Source organism: Bemisia tabaci, chromosome 2 (genome assembly GCF_918797505.1).
Source record: "Bemisia tabaci chromosome 2, PGI_BMITA_v3".
NCBI lineage: Eukaryota > Metazoa > Arthropoda > Insecta > Hemiptera > Aleyrodidae > Bemisia > Bemisia tabaci.
The window spans coordinates 18237146-18260388 of NC_092794.1; the positions used below are offsets into that span (position 1 = coordinate 18237146).

At 38.7% G+C, this 23243-nt stretch overlaps 3 protein-coding genes across 5 annotated transcripts in view; 1 reads left to right on the forward strand and 2 right to left on the reverse strand.

Moving 5' to 3' along the window:
• Positions 1–6695, reverse strand: part of LOC109030476 (uncharacterized) — a 91092-nt gene extending 84397 nt beyond the window's left edge. Inside the window, exon 1 of one of the 2 annotated variants that reach the window (XM_072296826.1) lies at positions 6488–6695. The gene's annotated coding sequence lies outside the window, so the exon portion shown is untranslated. Of the gene's footprint in view, positions 1–6483 lie in introns of both variants that reach the window. The other variant, XM_072296827.1, reaches the window with a different exon arrangement.
• A 190-nt stretch (positions 6696–6885) lies between these two features.
• Positions 6886–16193, forward strand: LOC109030478 (putative inorganic phosphate cotransporter). The gene is made up of 9 exons (XM_072296833.1): positions 6886–7151; positions 8581–8785; positions 9484–9720; positions 10394–10481; positions 11489–11709; positions 12179–12331; positions 12598–12730; positions 13158–13396; positions 15077–16193. The coding sequence occupies exons 2-9, from the start codon at positions 8735–8737 to the stop codon at positions 15245–15247; spliced, it is 1293 nt and encodes a 430-aa protein (XP_072152934.1). The 5' UTR covers positions 6886–7151; positions 8581–8734; the 3' UTR covers positions 15248–16193.
• Positions 15901–23243, reverse strand: part of mwh (multiple wing hairs) — a 79295-nt gene continuing 71952 nt past the window's right edge. For both annotated transcript variants that reach the window (XM_072296819.1, XM_072296818.1), the window contains 3 exons: positions 21874–22110; positions 20360–20656; positions 15901–18681 (listed from right to left, as the gene is read on the reverse strand). In XM_072296819.1, the coding sequence (XP_072152920.1) occupies positions 17569–18681; positions 20360–20656; positions 21874–22110 (1647 nt within the window). In that variant the 3' untranslated portion in view covers positions 15901–17568. The remainder of the gene's footprint in view (positions 18682–20359; positions 20657–21873; positions 22111–23243) is intronic.

The following is a 23243-nucleotide window of genomic DNA, read 5'->3' on the forward strand; positions in this document are numbered from 1 at the left end:
TGATAATGATTTCACCTAAAACTATTTTTAAAATATATTCTGTGAAAAATTCACCACTATAATAAAATTTTTAAGCATCAGAAAGTAAGTTTGAACTTTCTTTCCGCCGTGAGATTCAGAAGTAATTTTGAAACTTTAAGCACGTATTTCTTAAAATAGCAAAAACTGCACTTGTCCCACTTGTCCTCCAAGCCCCTCCTTGTGAAATAATCATGAATTTTTATAGCTCAGTGTGCAAAATAGGGAAAACAGCAAAGCCAGGTTGAAGAGGAAGAAGATAATATTTATGAGTGATATCTGACACTGGAATCACCTTTAATCCTGAGAGTCCATTAACTTTATAAATACCTAAGCATGAACTTTCACAAGGACTTTGGTAAAAGTTTTCTTTACACAAAAATTCTCTCGCAATCACAACTGGCTCATTGTTGGAGGCAAAATAAGCAATATTTTCAATTAACAGAATTTGTCCAGTCTTGGTTCCACAGCAATTGTTTGGTTTCTCTATTGATAATTTAAACCCAGTGCGGGACATGAACTTATACTGAGGGTTGGTGCAATTTCCAGGAAGGGGACCTAAATCATGTTTACCAGAGAGACCATTGTTCGTATTAATCGACTCTTTTTTTATGATGAAGGCTTGTTCCCACATTCTTCTCACTAATTGCTGCAAAATACCTTGGCCTTTACGAATGAGTTTCTTCAACTGCCCTAAATAATTTTCGAATTTAAAAGCACTGCAAACTTCAAGCGATCCAAAATAACCTAAATCATCTGCCAAATGCAAGAGCCCATGAAAATTATGCGTTAAAAATTCTTGTCCGTACAGGGTTTTAGTGGACTCAACAAAGTGCTTCAAAAGATCTTTAGCATAATCATGATACTTGTTTTGCAATTTTGGGCTTAGTAAAATGGTCATGGCAACGTGTAAGCACAAAAAGTGATTATAGTGCTCATCGCTGATGTGATTCAATAGTACGACAGGACCTGTATACAATAATAACTGTCGGTACTCAGTTGCTTTGAAGCGTTTCGCAAATTCAAGGCTTCGGTGTCTGCGACAAAATTCGTACGGCTTGAAGGAACTGAGAAAAATGAGTTGATCTGACATTTTATTGATGAAAAAAGCAGACAGTTTGAGGGGAGGTTTTGCAAATAGCCAAATAAAAAATAGTGTACGAGTTACACCAAGACAAACTAAATGCATATAATCAAGCGCAAAAGAGGAACAGAACTGCAGACCAGGAATAGCTATCAATGGTGTTGGACCATGGTGAAATTCATCATCATCATACCTCAAAAACTCTTGGTGACTTCTCTGAGTCCCTGATGTATCAGGAAAAGTCACCCTATTCTCGAAGTACTCACCTTCCTGCTTGCACCTCGTGCAAGAAAAATACCCTGTATGACCTTTAATATTTAAAATAAATGCTTTGGCCGGAGCATCGCAAGAAAATTCTTTAATTTTAACCTTTAAGTGAGTACCATTTACATCAATACCATTTGCAATTAGGGACTTGGCTTCTACGACAAAGTCAGAGAGAAACTCGGCGCACTTTAGGGGTTTTTTAGGTCCAGAATACACACCTATAGGAAAAACATTGTTTACAATGGTGGGTATACTTATGATGGAAGCTAAAATAGGCCATAATTCAGTGGAGCTACTATCAAACAGGGGCAACCCATCTATGCCGATTACCAATTCTATCTCTTCTAGACCAAACACAATAACATTTTCCAGCATTCGTATGATACCACTTTTTAAGCTGAAGTGGTAGTATTGACCCGGATTTACATCCCTTAAATTATCTTTGACGGATTTGAGTGCGCGAAGAAAGGTTCTGGCATCTTTAGGCAGACGGCTGAAGCACTCAAAAACTCTTAGAATACACAGAAGGGCAGACAAAGCTATGAGAGAGATATTATACTGAGCTGCCCAACTTCTTAGGCGATCCGAGATGGATTCCACAGGATCTGAGATATCAACAGAAGCTTCCTCCTCAATTTCGGAAAAATCTGAGTCTGGTGAATCATCCAGAAGCTCGAGAAGCTCTGACGAAAGAAGTCCAGCGTCAGAATCAGAATCAGAAGCTACATCTTCCTCAGTGAGAAGATAAGTAGGAGCCTCAGCAATACCACTTGTACCCTGCAAGACTCTCTTACGAGGGGGTTCCTCAGTTGGGGGGAGATGAAAAGAATTATCACAGCTACTTATGGGTTCAACAGTGGATGTTGCACTGACAACTGTTGGGAGCGAGGTAGAGCAGAGACAGAATCATTGCTATCATTGCGGGCAGCAATGTCACGCAGTTGTTTAGCGACCTTCCTATGCCTAGATTTTGGATGAAGGCTGGAGAATAGTTTATCAGACATTACTGCTTAGAAATGAACAATGGTGGAGAGATTAACGTCCATTTCTTACCTTTTTCCTCAGTATTTTGGAAAGATGAGACCTGTGAAGACGCACTAAAGTTAAATTTTTTGTAGAGAACTGTATAGAGGCAAGTGTTCAGCACTATGTTAAGAGAGAGGTTAGTTTATCACGGGATTGTTTTTGTTGGTTATGTTATGGCTGGTTGGCGCCAAAAGAGCGCGAGAGCGCCAACTCTTAATTTTGATTGGTGAATTTATAGCGCCAAATTCAAGTGCCGCGGTAGTCGCTGTCAAGAGCGTCAGTGTTACACAAACCTTACCTCGTCAGCATTGACTCAATACTGTTGTTTGATATATTGAAGGTATCTGTGTTATATTAATGCTGACGCGGTAAACCTTTTATCCGACAATCTTAATATCATACTGCATTAGTGTTGGTGATATCGTGTCAACATCCAACAATATGTATCAGTATTGACAAAAGATTCTGTGCTATGTGGGTAGCGTGACATCCAATGAAAAAGTATCATTTTTGAAGCTGAAAGTCACCCTGCGGCCTTATTGGGCAAAACCTCTGCAGATTTCATCAATCACGTCCGAGAATCTCTCCATTTCCCTTCCACGGAGAAAGGTCAATAAATGACACGTGTTAAAATAGCACCTGACAGCTTCTGAGCCAAAGATATCCGACGAGGAGCAAATTTACGTCAAGATGATCGAAAATTTTCGAGTGTCTGAACTGATTGACGCTGCAGGAAATAATCTCGTTGTTTGCCTATCTTTGAGGTAATTAGTTAATCCTCTCAAACGAATTTCAAGATAAAACACTCAAGTTTTGCCCGTGCTTTCTAACATTGTTGAGTCACGTAAGAGCACGTGATCTAACATGTCTCGACATGTTGCCAATTTTCGGCATTCATAGACAAAATTGAATAGGAGATTAAAATTTCGGAAGAAGCTGAAAACTATTTGCAAAAGCCGTTTCGCACCTTTGACAATCTCTTGTGAAAAATTGTGTGCTTTCTATACAGAAAATCATACAATGGCATATTCAACTACCATTGGAAAATGATAAGCCTGAGATGCGGTCGCGGTAGTAGAATTTCTCCCCTTTTTCTCATCCTTCTCAAAAGTTGTCCATATGTTTTATGTTCTCTTAATGAAAAGCAAACATTTAAACTTGCAGCAAGTAAAATTGATCGTATGACCTTAACATCGATTAGCTAAGGGATCGTTTAATAAAATGGTGACTTTTCTAACTAGAGACAATATTAGACCGCGGACTGATATCTTTCCTTCGATGTAAAAATTACATGCGGAGGTCTACGCTCAAACTCGCCTTAAGAACATATTATGGGTTGAGCAAACTTCACATAATTTGCAAAAACTCACCTTACAAGGGCTCGCATTGACTTTCATCCGTCATAATTGGATTACATTTTGCAATAAGGTACCACTATTTCTGGCCCATTTCAGAAACAATATACATGCCATTGGTTTCCCTATGCAGATATGTGCTTTTACAGAGGAGTCAGAGATAGCCAGAGATAGTCAGAGGTTCCTTATTGCAAAATATAATCTAATTGGACGAACTCACGCTCATCAGGTCAATCATTTATCATTATTTTACTTTTCTCGAAAAGGTGAGAAGAGTATGAATTTTAATCTTCAACATAAAGTAATAAACAGATTTTGACTTCCGAGAGAAGGATTGACCAAGAAAAAATCACCAGAAGCTTTTCTTTATGCCTTTTTTGTCACACATCATCCTGAGACACATTTATATCTTATCTCCTGTATTAGTGTAAAAACGTGAGTTCAAGTTAACTTTTATCACGGAGCTTATGAGCTTAGCTTTTACTTGAATAAAAGTGAGTAAGTTGATTAGCATATAACCTCTCAATGCCACTTGAGTGAACTTTCGAGATACATTCGTAAAGCTGTCATATACTTTGATGTAACATGACAACTCCAGGTATTGAACTGCTTTTTGAACACGCAATCGCAGCATGCAAATCAAGTAAAGCAGACAATTAAAACACACAATTTTGTCACAAGGCGCCTTAAAAGCCATTCGCCACCCTGGGGATTTTTCCCCTGTTTTACGGCTCATCACTGGGAAATGAGAAAAATGCCTCCATGCAGTGGAATCAACTGGTACTTCATCGGTTGGAGGACAAGCAACAGTGAGAAAAAAACCATGATTGAAAACTACCGCTATGAAGCTGGGTTTCAAAATTTTAAGCATCATTATAATTGAATCGGCTCGTGCGAAAACCGCTAATGTCCATTTTTTTCAATTTTGAGATTTTTGGGTTAAAATACTCTCGGAGGTTAGACACACTCATTAATGTGGTGAAAATGTTTGTTCCTTAGGTTTGAAGCCTTTTTCAGGGGGGGTCGTGGTCCGAATCATGCGAAAACCGCTAATGTCCATCTTTCGTTATATGCCTCATTATACTGTACAACAAACCAAAATAAAAAAATGTCTCCTGGATGAAATTGGGTGATCTTTATGCATTTTAAGGCGCTGAATCCGAATATGACCTCCGTTTTTTTCCATCAGCCTCCAATTTTCCGGAAGAGCCGATTTTACTCGGAAAAATGACCATTTTGGGGCATTTTCGGTGTTTTTTCCGACTGCTATCCTATGCATAATGCAGATAAAATTTTTCGTAGCTACGAGATTCGATTATGCCGATGTCTTTTTAACTGATGAGTCCGGAAATGACCTTAATTTTTCCCGTTCACCTCTCAGTTTTCCGGGAAAGCAACTTCATCCCGGGAAAATGAGCAAATCCGACGCATATTTGTCGTGCATGCAATGTATTTTTATAAATTTTCCTGGACCCGTGGTAGCATGTAACTCATGTATTTTGAGCTGCTAAATCTGAATATGACCTCGGTTTCTTTTTATCACACTTCAGATTTTCGACTTCGCAAAAATATCTGAAAAGAGCGTTTTCCTAGGAAAAGCGACTTTTCCGGAAAAATGATGGGTGATCGGAAAAATCTGGGATCATATTTGAATTCAACAGATCAAAATACAAAGGAACCGATGTATCACATGTCGGAGACATTCATACAATGAATTTTGAATACACTTCGATCCGGCAAAGCTTTTACAATACGCAATTTTAGGCTCGGAAAACTCGGCTTTACCGAAAATCTGAAGTGTGATAAAAAGAAACCGAGGTCATATTCAGATTTAGCAGCTCAAAATACATGAGTTACATGCTACCACGGGTCCAGGAAAATTTATAAAAATACATTGCATGCACGACAAATATGCGTCGGATTTGCTCATTTTCCCGGGATGAAGTTGCTTTCCCGGAAAACTGAGAGGTGAACGGGAAAAATTAAGGTCATTTCCGGACTCATCAGTTAAAAAGACATCGGCATAATCGAATCTCGTAGCTACGAAAAATTTTATCTGCATTATGCATAGGATAGCAGTCGGAAAAACACCGAAAATGCCCCAAAATGGTCATTTTTCCGAGTAAAATCGGCTCTTCCGGAAAATTGGAGGCTGATGGAAAAAAACGGAGGTCATAATCGGATTCAGCGCATCGAAATACGTAAGGGTAACTTTCTTCACCCGAAAGGCATACTGAAAAATATGCGTTTTCGATGATTTAGAACCGACCATGCACGAATCATGCGAAAACCGCTAATGTCCAGTTTATTGCTGGTCGTTTCGTGATGAAACTTGCTTTAAGTGCCGCAATTGTCAAGAATTTTAGTTTTACAACTTTATTTGAATGATAATCTACCGTTTTTTTACCTTCATAATGAATTTTGAAAGTATCAAACGGTTCCAAAACTCGAAGATTTTCACGAATCATGCGAAAACCGCTAGTGCCCAGAGTCTTTTCTTTTTAATTATTCCGTCCCAGACAGAGGAGGAGCTGAAAACTGTTAGGGATCCTTTTCTGCAATCCTTTCCTGTAATAATTAACTTCTGAACATTTTTTAATTCCGCATTTAAAAGGCTCCTACAGTTTTTTGCAGTTCTCTCAAAATTAGAGAAAATGGACATTAGCGGTTTTCGCAGGAGCCGATTCAATTGAACATTATATCATGCAATAAATATAGTGACATTTTACTCACGAACGAACAGGTATTAGGCAAATTAGCACTGACAAGTATTTAACTGAATAGAACAGAATACAGCACTGACACGGGGTTCTTTCAAGGTCAGATGTACAGTATATGACTGCTGATTTAAGTAAATGATAATTTTGAATGATGATGTATAGTAGGCAAAAAATTCACAATGGGTTCAGTGGCATTATCTCGCTGAGTTGGCCTGTTCTAATATTAGAATTTTCACCTGTTTTTGTAATTTTGACCTACCTCTATACCATACTCATTCAAAATTCGCGCAGACTCATAACATCGACAAAGGCGTGACTATTAATTCGGAGGAAGGTGCATAATTTTTTTCAGTTATACAACATAGTCAATCCGTAATTTATCTAGAGCCATTACAGATGCATTTGATAACACGACCGTTCATGATGTAAAAGTTCGGAGGAGAGACATTTCCTTCACCCTGAAAGTTGTGCGTCTTAACCTTATGAATGCAACTGTCGTGTGATTGCGATGACTTAGTGTGAGGTTGTCGCACAAGCGTTGAAAGTAAATGATCTTTTTCCAGATAAATCATTAGAATCTAAAAGGTGCGTTTTCGGAATTTCAGCATTTATGTGTATTCTAATCAAACAAGATGGCCCTAGATCAATTTTGTACTCGTAAAACACCGTTCTACTCTTATGGTGAGTGCTAGAGTGAGTATGATCCTTCTTATGACTAATAGCTGTAGGATGATAAAAACTTTACGCACTGCTTACTGTTTACATCCCCAAAATTTACGCGAGAATATTTCGATTGAATCCAGACAGAATGTAAAAATGAATTTCTCCAGCAAAAAGGATGAAAAATCAGATGAAAAATGTTTGAAAACTCGGGCTCAATCAGAAAGGCTGCCTTAAGTAAGGTCAACATTTGAAATTCGAGCTACAGAACTCTATTCGAAATATTTTTTATACCAAAAAGCTTTGCGTAGCTTGGCAATGACGAATAATGTTATGCATTGTTTTTAATGTTGATTAATGTCTACCTTGGGTTAAGGCAATGTGGGTGTGGCTGCAAATTTTGTGTTGATATCAATTAATTTCTATCAGCATTAAATTCATTCTCCTTGCAGTATGACTGTAATACAATGACTCAACGCTGTGTTTTGATGAAGATAACATTTGAATTGGCTAAAATAAATAAATAAACTCCTAGGTAGATAAAAATGAACAAATACTCGAAACAAAATAATGAATCATTTTTTTCCAAACAAAATAGGGTGGAAAACACAAGTGCATCTGTTTAGTTAAAGAATGATGCATTACTTCTATTTTTCGCAAGTAACCATGCAAACCTGCACCAGCACTTAGCAAGCGGCTTACACGTTATTTCGATAGAGCGCAATAATGTAAAATCATTGATTGGCACGATCTCGGCTTAAAACGCCTTCATTTTTGTGATACTCTCACTCTTTGTCACTGAGTTAGTTTAGTTGCCTCAGTTTAGTTGTCTGTCCGATCCAAATGGTCGTGCTTCATAGAGCACATAGAGTCGTAATGTGAGTGGGAGAGCTGGGACCACTTTTAAGCATTTTCCGCAGGTCTCGAATTCGGAGACTCCTGTGTCACGCCGGGTCACTTTTTCGATTGTTTGCGATAAACGGGGACCCGGCCATGCAATGTAAACAAAGAGGATAGGAATCATCACGCATTCTACATTGCCATTTTGGATCGAAAATGTAATGAAAAAGTTACCAAAACTCGGCACACACCGGGCTCGGAACTCCTCGTCCAGGAAATGGTTCCAGCTCACCTATTCACATTACGACTCTATGTACTCTGTCGTGCATTCATCGCACATCCTCCTAGGTGTGCCGGGAACTACCATATTATACAGAGGAAAATGTGTCTGTTTATATGAAAGGTAAAATAATTATTGCTCTAATCGTGTTCTTTTATTTTTGAATTTTATGTTTTTCTATTTTTCCATTAGTGTCTTGAAAATTGCCGGCGATTGCAAATCCTTAATAATTCTTGTATCGCCCCTCCTTGAACCCCTCACATACCTTCTTCCCTCATCCTCAATAACTACCTGCGGCTTATTGACTCCTCAAAATCTTTGATTTTACAGCTCGAGTACCCCAGCGATATGTATTCGCTATTTTGGGATTTTCATGCATGGTTGCAGCATTTGCCATGCGCTCTTGTTTCAACATTGCAATTGTTCAGATGGTGCGTCCCGTCTTGCAGAAAACGGCTCAAAACACGTCTAAGATTGATATGACATGCCCATGCCTGATCAAGGGAATATAACATTCGTTCCTACCGCTAAGTTTGTAAGTCTTTTAAATATGATTTCAAGTTCTTATGTTTATGGGCATACTATTTTAGGAGTACATTAATATTTTAATATTACGTGAAAAAGCTCAGTCAGCACTAACTGTGAATCACCATTCAATAAATTAGATCTCATTGTGATTATAGCAAAACATAATTGAATACATCAGTAAGAGGAAGATTTCAAATATACAGATGTAAACTGTCAAATTATTTGATCATTGTATGGGCTCAGAGGCAGGGCCAGATAAGCGCTCAGCAGGGCCCGGGGTGCTGGCGGCGGCAAAGCGACCGGCACACTCGCGGATTGCATACTCTCTAAATTGAAGGCATTTCATCGGCGACGACCTCTGACTTATACACATTATTTATATTTATGCATCAGAAAGTCATTGATCCTTGAGTACGAGGGTACTGTCCCGGTACGATGGCACACAGATCATTTCCTCCGAATTTTGGTTTATTTGCCACCAAACGGTTCAAATACATAATAAAATTACATCAAATTGAATGAGAGATAGCATAAAAGAAAACAGTAAAATTACAAGAGATAAGTTATAACTAGATATAACTATAGACTGTGTATACACTTTTGGATGGCTGCCGGAAATCGCCGTCTGGCATGTCATCAGCAGCCAGTTCCACTACTAAACACAGTCACCATCTGACCCAAACGATAAAAATGAATTAATTTTAGTTCCAGGAATATTTTGACTGGAATGAACGAACCCAGGGGATTATCCTATCATCATTCTACCCCGGGTATATCTTAACCCAGCTTCCCGGCAGCATACTAGCGCAACGATTCGGCGGCAAACACACACTAGGAATCGGACTGCTCGTGACGTCTGTTCTCACTCTCGCTATACCGTGGGCCGCTAAACAAGGGCCCAACTATTTGATAGCAGTACGATTTATTCAAGGAGTTGGAGAGGTAAAAGTTAAAACTCATTAATTTTGAAACATTGAGAATCCATAAAAACGCCGAAAAAAAGTGAGGTTGATTTAACATTCTGGATGTAAAAAAAGTGTAAGAGTAATTTTAAAATGCTGAACTACCCGCCAGAGCAGTTACTATAGCAATGCCAAGATGTAAAATTAACTACTCTGGCGGCTAATTCAGCATTTTATAAGTTCTTGCACACTTTTTTACATCCAGAATGTAATAACTTCACTTTTTTCGGTGAATCGATGTTTCATTATGTTAACGTATTGTTAGAGCATTGCGGGTTGACTATTATCAATTCAAGGCTACCTGTAGTATTTGAGACGCGTAGGTACACATTTTAATCGTGATAATTACGATGTTGAAGTTTGCTAGCCTTGAATCTGTGCGTCTTCTATTTTGTAAATTCACGCACAAGGCATACCATTTATCCCCAAAAATTTAAGGCACTGAGAAAAAATTGGACACAAAATTCTAAAACAAAGCCTGGATAAATGACATACCGTAAATTCACGCAAAAATCGTCTCGTGGATGTACAACATATCACGGATCTACATACGGTGGATGAATTAACTGTTCTCAGTTCGTTTTATCAATAAAGTGTTTGGCTCTAATCTGCATAGTTAAAAAGCAATAATAATATTGTTTCTATATTTGCAGGGGGCTAAATTCCCATGTATATGTCACTTGCTGGCTCAATGGGCACCACCTCTAGAGCGTAGTAAAATGACGACCTTTGTTTTTTCTGGTAATGATGTAAGTTTATTTTTGTATAGAATTAACTCACCTTCACAATCGTCACGATAAAGCTTCTGTGCAATGCACTACTGATTGAGTTCTGTAGGTTTTCACGTAAAAGTATCAAAATAAGGATTAACGGGTTTGCGGTAAAATCTGTTACATTCCTACTAAACAAATTATAAACAAGTTATTTAAACATAATATATTCTTTGATAAAACATATGAAGACAAAAATATTTGACCTACAGTTTTCCTACTCCCCGCTGTTTTGAGAGAGAAAGAGTCACATGATGGTCATTTTGGCATTCTGAATGAAAAAGTACATGTTTTAGTCGTATTTCTTCCGTTTTGTCGGTGTCTAATCTTTCTTTTCTTCCCTCTGAAGAAAGTAACTTGCTAAAATGGTCATTGCATGAATTGTGTCGACCTTTTTATATTTAAATTACTGGGCGAGAAAAAAAACAACATTCTTGATGCATAATCGACAAAATGCAATGAAAAGATCTAGTATTTGACTAAATTCATTCAATTTTCAATAAAATATTAGCTGAAGTTAGTGGGACGTCTCTAGAATCAATAATTATTTAGTTACTGCCAAATCTCTAAAGAGATTGCATTCAATATGGAAGTATATGCTAACCTACTGAGTTTACTGTGAGAAAAATTGATTTGTAAAATTCATTGCTAAGCTCTCTTCAGCCCGCTAAGAATAATTTTTACGAATTCGGCGGAGAAATTGGTTGCTCTCGATTAAAAAAATATTTTTTGAGTGGAGGTTTAGTTGAACACAATCTGAGTGCGTTTTTCTGTTCCTCATTTTGTACCTCCAACTTTCAATTTATACATTGACTTGATTTACAGATCTCTACTTCAAGTGTTAGAGGAACCAAATTGTTTAGAGATTTACAAGTTTTTATACACATGAATTATTTTCTTGTATACTCTAGCTACTCTTTTTTTCCACGTATTTTTACGGTACTAAACGACCGAATTTTCTTTGGGTGAATGTTTCAGGTTGTTTAATGGGTCTCTTAGTTGGGACGTCCCTGGGTGGGATCATCATTGACGTATCCGGTCATTGGCAAAACGTCTTTTTTATTTTTGGGATTCTCGGTATTGGATGGTATATTTTATGGGCATTTTTCACCTACGAAAATCCCTCGTCTCATCCGTTTATATCCGACGAAGAAAAGCAGTACCTTCTTGACACAATTGGCCAGCTTGAAAGGAAAAAGGTACCCTGATATTCTACTCGCTTTATTAATGGTAACCGCGCTGTCCCTAGAATTACCATTTCAAACAAACACAATAAACAAACAAAACTAATGGACAAAGTACTTTACCGTCGCGTGGTAAAGTTCTACCGGAAATATACCGCACTTCATGTGATAATGGAATAAAATGTGTCAAGTGCCCTGTTGGACTCTTAGATACTCGTTATATTGAATAATTAAATCGAAATTCATAAGGGAAAGTTGAAAAAGAGTGGACAGAAGGAAAAATTAAAAATTACAATTCCATCTGAAAAACAAAAAATGAGGAGGACAAATCGTTGTCAATCGGTTTATTTGTTAGTTAAATTAAAAGTAGCCATGTAACAGTGTAATACGCTGCTACCTCTCACGACTCCTGTGTAATGCAAGGAAGCGGTGCTTACATAAAGTTATGGATATCTCTTCTTTTATATTCTGCTCATCATTCCAGACATTAGGCCCCATACCATGGCGGGAGATGATGAAGTCAAAACCTCTATGGAGCTTAATAATCGCTGAATTTGGACATAGTTGGGCAGTTTTTGTTATCCTAAGTGATCTTCCAAAGTACATGAATGACGTCATCCATTTCACCATTGCTGAGGTGAGATCAAATTTCATCGTACCACTATTTGAAGCATGTATCAACAAGAGCTAAATAAACGCATCTTACACTTTTGGAATACATGTTATTAGCATCTTTAACATACTTATCAATTGGATCTGTACATGGAAAACATTCGAAGCTTTGGTAGCTCTGTTGAAAGGCTCCGCAAATAACAGTACAAATCAACTAAACGTGACTATTTTGTAATTTATACCTCTGGTTTGTTATTTTTAATTTTTTTTTTCTTCTGATACTGATCGCAGAATGGACTTTTGTCAGCTGTCCCTAATTTAACAGCATGGGCAGTTTCTATAATTTCAAGCTATCTTGCTGACTGGATTCTAAAGCGGAAATATATGTCGATGAACACACAAAGAAAAGTATTTGCGATTATAGGTCTGTATTAATTTCATTTTTTGCATGAGCTCTAGAAAAAAAATTACGGAGTAGATTTTGCATGAAATGAATGCCACTGGAACCAGATTTTTTAAGACTTGAATATTTGTAATAGTATTCAAGCACATAGCTCGTAATTCTGTTTTAAAATTTCTGTGTAAACCACATACAAAAAAATCCTTGAGGTTTTTTTTTCTGGGGGGGGGGGGGCTATGTCCTACCCATGGTGGTATTAAAATGAGTTTGCTCATATCCATAATTTTTGCAAACGGCTACATTATTAGATATTCTCTCAGAATATTCCTCAGAGTCAAATATGTATAAAGCATGAGTACCGTCATTAATGTGCTATATATGATTATAAAATACATAGTTCGAAAAATTTGGAATATTGCTCGGCTCCAATACAAAACGAATGTATTTCCAGGCTGCTGGGGACCTGCACTGGGGCTGATATTGGTCTCTTACGCGGGCTGTGACAAACACCTCGTTATCGTTACGATAACTGTGGGACTCGCTTTAATGGGCTTTGAATTTCCCAGTCTGAAAACCAATACAATCGATCTGAGCCCCAACTACACTGCCACAATCATGGCGTTTGCCAATGGGATTGGATGTTTTGCAGGGGTATTCGCTCCCTATACGATTGGAGTTCTGACGCCGGATGTAAGTTACGATGTTTCAAATATGCATGGACTAAATAGTATACACCAAAAATACATTTGTTTTAAAAACATTTCATTTTAATCTTTGTGAGACAATTTTTCAGGAGGACATTAATAAACGATTTTAAAAAAGTATAAAAAGTAAACATATGTACAACATCTTTTTGGAAGCCCTATAATTGCGATAATTACGTAACATTTTTTTACCAGCATAGGACAAACACATTTTAAAAATATTTTATTAAAACTCCTTGGAAATGTTTTTAATATAATTTAAACATGGCTCTATTTGTGCACAGACACGAAACCGAAACATATCCCCTTAAACTTTCAAAAGTCGATTTTCCTCATTTTGAAGAAAAATTTGAAAGGTTTGGGAGTTTTAAGTATAACCGAAGAGTACGTGTCCGTCCACGCTGGCTGGGCAGAGACTAACCATCGACAATCTGGTGATAACGCTTTGATGCAACTATTCGCACTTAGTGGAAGTCGATCTTGCATGTGAAAAAATTGAAGGCGCTTTGACTTCCTCTGTCCTCACAGCTATTCTAGTTATATTGATGAACGAGATCTATGAATTTATCTAGATCTTCGGAAGCTCCCTTAAGCATCCCTTTACAAAGTACTCAACATTTTTTCATTGCAACTAATTACCGCCCACGAGATTAGGAGATTTAGCTCACGAGAGCAATATTTTCAGCAAATTGACTTTTTCGCAAGTTTGGGCAAAATCTTTCATTGAGATTTCGACAGATAATTATTTTTGGTTTCCTTAAGAATACATGTTCACTTCAATCTGCCGCAAACAGAGAAAAGCTTAAAGATACATCAATATCCGACAAATACTTAAACCCTGACAACGCCAGATTAGAATTTGGAATATAATTTCGTACAACCACGTTTTTTTATAAGAAAAACAAAAAAACATTCTAAACTTCAAAATATCCAATCTTCAATTTGGTTAGGCATATTTAAGCATTTTTTGTCCCAGAATATTCGTAAAATCCTCTTAATTTTGAGTTTCTTTGAACTTAAACCCCCGTTTCCCTCGGACTTTAACATGTTGAATATTACTCATGGATGAAATTAAACATTCCGGATACATTTTCATTTGACCTTCATAAAGGGAAAATACCTATTTCATGGCAGAACATTGTTAAAAATTTGTCGTTTGGACACTAGGTCTTCAGCCAGGAAGGTGTGTTCTGCGCCCTTCAATTTTGTATGCGTTTCTAATTCCTATATTCTAACAGTCTTCTTTTATTGCAAACATGTATTTTTTTTTAAAAAAAAATCCTAATAATAGAGACGTGCATAATTAATTGAACGTATTCTGCCAAACGAAATGTGTGCATTAGACGAGCCTAAACCTCAAAATATTACAACAGGATCACATCATGATGCACATAGTTCCGCTTGGTAGAAATACGTTCGATTACAGCTTAATTCATTTTTTTGTGTGTGTCTGTGTGTGTGATTGAGGCGGATGAAAGTTGAAAGGAAAGCGTTTGGCATGCGATGTTTTTCTAAGCTAGCGAAAAACCTAAATATTCCACACGAACAAGAACCATTTCGAATTTTCGATCGTTTAATTCAATAATATTGGATCTTTTATCGCCGAAAGAAGTTTTCATTTAATGCTTTGTTGACGACTAAACGTGCGATTTTGGATTATTTTCAGAGGACTATTGATGAGTGGAGGATTGCTTTTTGGATAATGGCAAGTATAATGATCTCGACAAACTGCGCATTTCTCCTTTATGGATCTGCCGAGGTCCAGTATTGGAACGACATGGACGAGCACACTGCTAAACTGCGAAACGAAGAGATAAGGACAGAATCAGGTTCTTGAAATTCATTAAGCTACTGGAATTTAACATATTGACTGGCCTGAAGTGAAAACGTCCTTTTGGCAGGATACATTTAAATATAAAGAGTTTTGAAAATATTTGTAGCATAACTTAAGACAAAATGAGTTTAGATCGAAAATTAGATTTTAGTAGTCTCACCTCTGTACTACATTATCTAGTCTTATCGTCCCATGCGACGTGCCCTCAAGAATTCCATTTTAATTGTTTTATCATTTCGGTCAGTGATCTTTTTATTTTTCTGCAAAACCTCTCAAATTGTAAAATACAAGACATTTTGAATTATGGTGTTTTTTGTTTCTGAAAAACGTCAGCTTAAATGCAAGTAAAATTGTTTGTTTCAAATGTCATAGGTGTGCGTGTAGTGCATATAAATGAGAGACGAAACCAAAACCTTAGAGGTCTAATTCTCAAAAATCGGTTTTCAACATTTTCTGCATCTTTCTATCTAATTTAGTCAGAGAAATTAACAAAACCTAACGCAACGTTCAATAATATCCAATCCAATTTAGGGCGAGTGGCTCCGTCTAAAATTCAGGTTGTCGCCGCATTCTAACAATGGCCACGTTGTCTTTTTTTTAGACATTAAAACACAGGGTAAGGTATTTATGGTTGAAAGAAAAAGATATCATCAACATTTTCATAGCTTCATTTTTAATTGCTGAATAAACATTGAAATAAATTTATTGCACATATCTCTAACAGGTAAAATAGGATAATTTATACATTAAGTATTTATTTAAAACTGTTGAAGTTGAACAAAATCTTCAAATTATAAGGAATCGTCCATGACTAAAATGACCGCTATAGGTCTTAGCTTTGTTGGTTTATCAAATTTCTGTCATAAAATTTAACAAACCTCTCATTTTACAATATACTTATGTCAATCAACTTTATCTCACAATAATACATTTGGTAATTACATAGAAACTACCTTTGTCTTTAATATTGTTCCCTCCCAAACGGGTTTTGTAGATGAATGTAGAATCCCGTCGTAATTCTGCGCCACGAGCCACGAACCTAAGACAGAGAGTCTGCAATATGTAGTGTAGACGACAAAACTTGTCCAGAAGTACGTATAATTGCATACATCGAAAACTGAAGGCAATCTGAATGAGTTGGCTCTTAATCACGCTATGGATTCTACCATCAAAGCAATGCGATCATCAGAATATATCAAGCGAAAGTTAATTTTGGGTCTCTGTGAAAAATTATAAACAGTGCGTTTTATGAGTTGCATAATTGGGAATTAAACTCCCCTTTCCCTCAACTTAGCATTAAATAAGACAAAAAAATCACATCTATTCACATATTCAGCCTAGCGATAGAACAACTGCGCCTGAATTGTTGAATCGTTACAAAATTTCCCTGGTCAAAAAATAGTATTCTAAGATAGAGATTTATCAATGAAATCATTCAATAACCCTTCAACAATCCAGGCGCTGGACACATTTATGCGAAAGAAGTCCATCCACATTGGAAGAATCAAGAGAGAACCAATCTGTTTAGGGGATGGATTGAATTTTAGGGTGAGAGTTTGAAAACAGGTTAAGAGATAATTTTCTACTCAAGAGTTGTAAAATTACGCCAATTCAGCTATTGTATAAAATCGTCAATAATTTTAAAATTCTAAAACTTATAATTCTTACTATATTAAAACTACTAAAAACAACGAAAAAATCATTTTATTTATTTATTTTTTTTTACTTGTAGACAGAAGTCGAGGCGATAAATATCATGACTCAGCTTCAAGCAGAGAGAAGAGTTTTTTCCGAAGTTTTCATGTCCAAGACGAAATTACATTACGCAAAAGAAGTCTACAGACTTCTGTAGGAAGAATCCTCAGGATACCTTGTTGAAAAGCCCCTAATTACCTTTGGTGTTCAATATATGGAGTTTTGAGTTGTTCTTACAAGTGCTATCCGTTTTCACCCCAAGCCCAAGTGAAAATTTCAACAGGGGAGACTGCAAAAAAACATATATCTCATTTGTGGCAATTAGAAATCTCCGGTCTTATTTTATTTTGTTGAAGGAGAATGGACCAACAATTTAACTTGAATTTTTCAAAAACTATTCTTCAAATAAAAAGAAGGGGGGGAAGGTAGCTTTTAAGAAAGGGCGTTGCATGAATATTTTCCCATTCATTTAAAAAAAAAAACAAATTATGACAAGAAGTATAGATCATCACAAAGCGTGATACGCGTTTTTGCAGCTTCACCGTCGATGCGTCCTTTCTCAAAACTCCCGATGCAAAAATACTCCTTTCGTTTAAATGCGCCCAAATATAATATATACAAAATCTGCATCAATATAAACCGGACGGCGTGTCGGCCAACTTGGGCGTGGAGCGCCTGTAGTTGAGGTCGACGCTTTTCAAATTACTAGGAGATCTGTTGACGGGCCCGCGCGGTCGGTTGGGCGCAGGATGGTCGTACTCCGGGTACTGGTTCGAGTACAGGCCCGCGATCTTGTTGCCCCTCTTGAGGATGAACTCCGACTCGGATGCCTTCTTCCCGCTCGGGTCGCGCTTGTCCACCTTGGAGCCCAAGTCCGTGCCCACGTAGATCTTCGGCATGATGTACGGGACGCCTCCGTCAAGAGCCGGCGAGGTCCGCCGCGACTTGTCCACGCGGACGTTGGTATAAGCCTCGCTTTTGGCTTTGTTCGAGTCCTTGAGGATGCCATACTTGTCCGTCCGCGAGGGAATCCGCGAGACGTTCTTGTAGACGTCGTTGAAGTAGATGGGCTTGGTCACGGGCGGTTTCTTGACGCGGCGGCAGCAGTTGTTTCTCTTGCCGTCGCATTGGTCACAGTCCGAAGGCTTGTCCGAGGTGACGACGATGTCTATGAACCTCTCGATTCCGTCCTCGATCCGGTCGAGGCTCTTGGACTTGAGGCGTTTGTCCGAGGAGGCGGACGACTTGGAGGTGCCGATCCTGGGCTCCCGGGGCTTGTGGAAGAGACCGTCGAAGCTCCCGCGGCGGTTGATCATGGCCGAGACGTCGTAGAACTTCTGCTGGATCTCGTTGTGGATGTTGTGGAAGGTGTCACTCCGCTTGATCCGCGCCCGGCCCGGGTCGCTCTTCTTCGGGTCGTTCTTGCGGTTGTTCTTCTCGCACATGTCGGCCGTGTAGCGGGCCCGGGTGTCGTCGGTGAGGTTGTAGCGGGTGCGGTTGTTGTAGGCCTGGTCGTGGTTCTCGACGTCGTCCCCGAAGTCCACGTCCAGGTTGATCGTCGAGTTGAGCAGGGAGGAGCGGTCGTCTTCGTCGTCGTCGAAGAAGGGGTTCGCGTCGTCGTAGTCCTTCTCCGGCAGGTAGAGGCTCCGGCACCTGCTCGGAGGCTGAGGTAGGATGTAGCTCGGCACGATGTCGCTCTCTTCCTCCAGGATCAGAGCCTCCTGCGAGCTTTTCTCGGGGATCTGGAACATAGGCATACCGCAGAATAAATGGACTACATTTTGCAATTAGGAACTGTAGATTCCGGCCCGGTTTAAAAACAACGTACGTGCCATTAATTTCCCTTGCACATAAGTGTTTTTTCAGATGAGCCAGAATTTATAGCTCCAAATTGCAAAATGCAGTCCAAATCATTTGAGCAAATCTGCCGTAATGGCGAAGAAAGTCGTAAGTCTCAAATTTTCTAAATCGAGTTTCCTTCAAATTCGTCTGATCTCTTTTACATTAAATCACTAAAATGACTAGAATAGCAAAATTCGTCTTACTTGTATGAAAAAGAGACATGAGAAAGTCGCAAGTGCGCACAAAATAACGCAGTTTCAGAGAAAACAGCCGTAAGGAGCAGGGCCGGATTTACCTTCTTGCCGCCCATGGGCCGCCTGTACTTTGCCGCCTCCTTTTCATTCGTTTTGAAACATCAATAAAAACCATCAAGTGAACGTGCCGGAGAGGTAGGGGTGCATAAGACGTGTCTTCTCGTGTTGGATACATTTTTTACGAAAGCCCTGTCATTACTACTAGCAAAAGTTCAGGAACTTTGCGTGAAAGTTAAATTCCGTAAACCTATCTCTGTGCGAACAAGGCCTTCTATTTATAAGAAATGAACGTAAACATTATGCAAGAAAAGACATAAATGTGGTATAATAATTTTAACTTCCGCCGCTGCGCCGCGCTGATCGGACTGTGTTTGGCGCAATGCGTGAAGTATTCATGAAGTCTAGTAGGCGTTATGCACTTCACGCTGACCGCACTGTTTTTGACGCAATGCGTGAAGTATTCATTCACTCATGTAGGCGCTAATATGTGTTACATGCCGACCGCCGCACTGAGGGCTCCTCCTTTTCATCTCAAGTCCTCGTCATCATCGCTCTCTGCGCCGCGTCGCTCCGGGCCAAATTGCGTGTGTGGTTTCTCTCTTAACTCGACTACTTGAAGGTGCTGTCTCTTGTATCGCCGAAATACGACAAATTTAGAAATTACCAAACTCTCAGAAAATGAGAGATTTTGTCTCCTTTTCTCGTTTGTCATTTTTTTTGAGTCCGATTTTCTTTTTAAACCTCCATTTTTAAAAAATTGCAAAATTTGCCGCCATGGGCCGCGGCCCATGTGGCCACCCCCTTAATCCGGCCCTGGTAAGGAGCTTTATCCCGTCAGACAGTGGTGATTGTGCAAGTTGGAAACACTGTTTTACCATAATTTTAAACCATTAAAAATATCGAATTTAGGCGAGACATACTGCCTCACCAAGAATCGATTGTTATACATTCATTTAAATGGGCGAAAACAGTAATGCCAACTTTGAGAATCGCCACTATTTCCAGAGAGCCAATTAAACAGTGCTTTCAAGTAAAAAAACCGCCCTTTTCTGCCAATTTCGAACCTGTAAATTAGTTTGTTGTGTAGAAAATGGATTTATTACATCCCTACCTACACAAATTACTAATTGAAAAATGTATTTAAATATATTTTTCTGAGTCGGACGGTCCTGACGATGGCAATTGTGCCAAAAAGCTTCGACCAAAAATTATAATTAAATAAAGCAGTTTTCATGTAAGTCAATCATTGCACATTTCTGAGCACTTTGGCTAAAACCAAAAAAATTTGCCATGAAATGTGTGCAGTTATTTTGAGTTTTGTTACCTTTGAATCCTCGGAGAAGTTCCTGATAATAATTTTGTCGCTATGGTTGTTGATGAGACTCTTGTTATTTAGCTTGTTGCTTTGACTGTAAACACCGTTCTCTAGTCTCATCTTCCCATTGTACCGAAGGTTTGTCTGCTTCTCTGCGTCGTTGATGATCTTCTGAAAATCGTTCATCACCTCATCAACGGTGATGTTGCCAGGGTCATCGTTTAAGGATCGGGTGTCGTTCTTCACTACGATTGTGTCGTTCTGCAGTGTCATCAGCTCATAGATGACAGGCACGCGCTCCTCCACCTTGAAAAGAAAATTGGAAATATTTTTACAAAAATATAGTTGAATGCTGCCATGTTGAAGAAAAAACGCCGTATGAACATTCAATAGTTGTCAAATTTCCTACGATAAAATGTCAACTTTTGAGGAGAGTTATAAATATTTTTCCTTGAAATTTTCAAACACTTTGGATCAAATCACAAACAACCTGAGAAAGTGGTCTGAGAAAGTGGAAGAAAAATATTCACCAATTTTTCTGAAAATTAGTGATTTGTCAAAGGAAATTTGGCAACGCCTGAGGACTCATACAACGTTTTTTTATCATAGCAGAATGGTTTTACTTTAAAGTTAATGGTCATTGAAACGCACCATCAACTTTAGTCAAATTACATACTTAAAAGTACTTACTTAGTCTTGGGTCCAATTTTTGTATTCACATTCGAATAAATCATTTTAACCTAGAATTCTACAGGGTGATCCGAAAGTCCGGCACTGCCCTTATAACTCGTATGGCTCTTATCCTTCTTTGGGATGATCCCCTTAAAATTTGAGGGGCCCCAAAATTCGTTCAAAAGTTACAGGGATGATGCCTGGTGCTATCGGTGTGGGATATCTAGATACATACATAAAGCCACTTTTATAGCGCCGCCTCGCGCTCTGCGACGCCCAATCGCCATTGCCCCCTATCCTCCCAGAGATCATCAGGCAATTGGCACCTTCTGATCTCCTCCTCCACCCCTTGTCGCCAACCTATCACAGGACGTCCACGCCGTCGCTTTCCGGGAGGAACCAATCGAGGGCCTAGAAGGATATCTAGATCACCCTGTATAATAACAAGGTTGATGACATGTGTTCAATGGGCAATTAATATAAAAATTCGGCAACAATTAACCCACTTCCTACATAGAGTCATCGCATTTTCTTTTTATTAAAAGTAATTATGGCCCAGTGTCTCTACACTCCCTACATTAGTACTCTACTAGTGTCGAGCTAATAAAGAAGCACTCTGTATCATCTAAGCGCCTAAAAGGGAAATAATTATTGCAGACTACAATTCTCTAGCGAGTAAACTGAATCATTTTTAAATAAATTTGATCGATAGATCCCTATCTTAGCAGTGTTAATTATTGATAAAGGCCATTCAACAACGATTCAACAGTCCAAGCGCAGGAGACTTCAACGCACGTATAGAAAAAGAAAACCGTAAATGCTCCTTAGTAATAAATTCCACCACAATTTACCTCAATATCCTCGTGTTCCGATGAGCTGATGCCTTCGTCTTCGGCAGGGGTGACGTCACCGTTATCGAGTCGTTTTCGATTCTTGGCCGGTGCGTTGACTATTTTGCTGTCCTCGATTGAGATGTGCGAGATTGATTTGTCAGTTTCGAACTTGGATGAGTGTTTGTCAACATCTTTCAGGTTCTTCCTGTAGTTCTTCTCCACGACTAGCTGCTTTAATTTCTCCTCCTGCATCATCTGAAATCCCAAAAATGCTTTTTAATAATTGTTAACCATCTTTTTCTCGCTCATTTTTTATCGTTTGTTCATCAATCTTTTTGCAGCCAGTGCGGACTCGCGGACCACAGACCACAAGTATTATCGAAAAATCAACATTTTATACATAATTTGTGCTTTTATTAGAATGAACTCCTCGAAAATATCCTACCTATCTATGGATAAATTGAACTACATTTTGCAATTTGGAACTATAAATCCTGGCTCTTCTGGAAAAACACTTATTTGCATAGGGAAAATAATGGCACATACGTGGTTTTGAAACCGGGCAAGAATTTATAGTTCCAAATTGCAAAATGTAGTCCAATTGTTCCTTACTTTTGTCATATTCTTAAAAGAATTCTGAAATTCTGTCACAAGTAATCGTGAAATCTAGATTATACCTCGTCGCTCGGCTGACATAAGGCCGTAAATGCACAGCGAAATGAGCCGCGAAAACCATTTTACCGTATGGACGACAGGGTTCATCGCGACGTGTAGTTACGCTCTCATGACAGCCAAGCGGCGACTTCACTTGTCTCAATCGGGAAACGTGAGTGGATAACCTCTGGAGGAGTTGTTGAAAAGTGAGTGACAAGTCGTGTTAAAGCCATGAGGGTTGCAATGCAACCTTTTACGGGACCACTTCCGTTACTTTCCGTGACGCTAATGAATAATAATTACATCACAGAATAGGAGTCATCCACTCGTATAAATTGATTATCCTGATTAATATGCTGCTCATGCGTTTTGAATCCGGCCGGCATGCGAGGACTGGTCTGATTGGACCCGTTTAGCCCCTGATTGTATGGTTGATAGTGCTGTTTTTCTTTTTGACGAACGGCGTCGATATTTCAAGGGTCACTGCCGGACCAGAACACGTAATTTTCAGTGCCGGCAAAACTAGAGTGGTTTGCACACCGTTGCCAAGTTGAGCAGTAAAGGCAGAAATCGAGACTTGAATTATACTTGCATGACTTATTAGAGGTAAAAAGCATTGAACGATAGGCATATAGCGATGAATTAGCAAATCATCGGTCAGTCCCTTTTTAACAGTACACTATCGCTAAAAATATCGATTTTGCTCTAAAGTGTTTGCCGAAGCGGGAAAAATT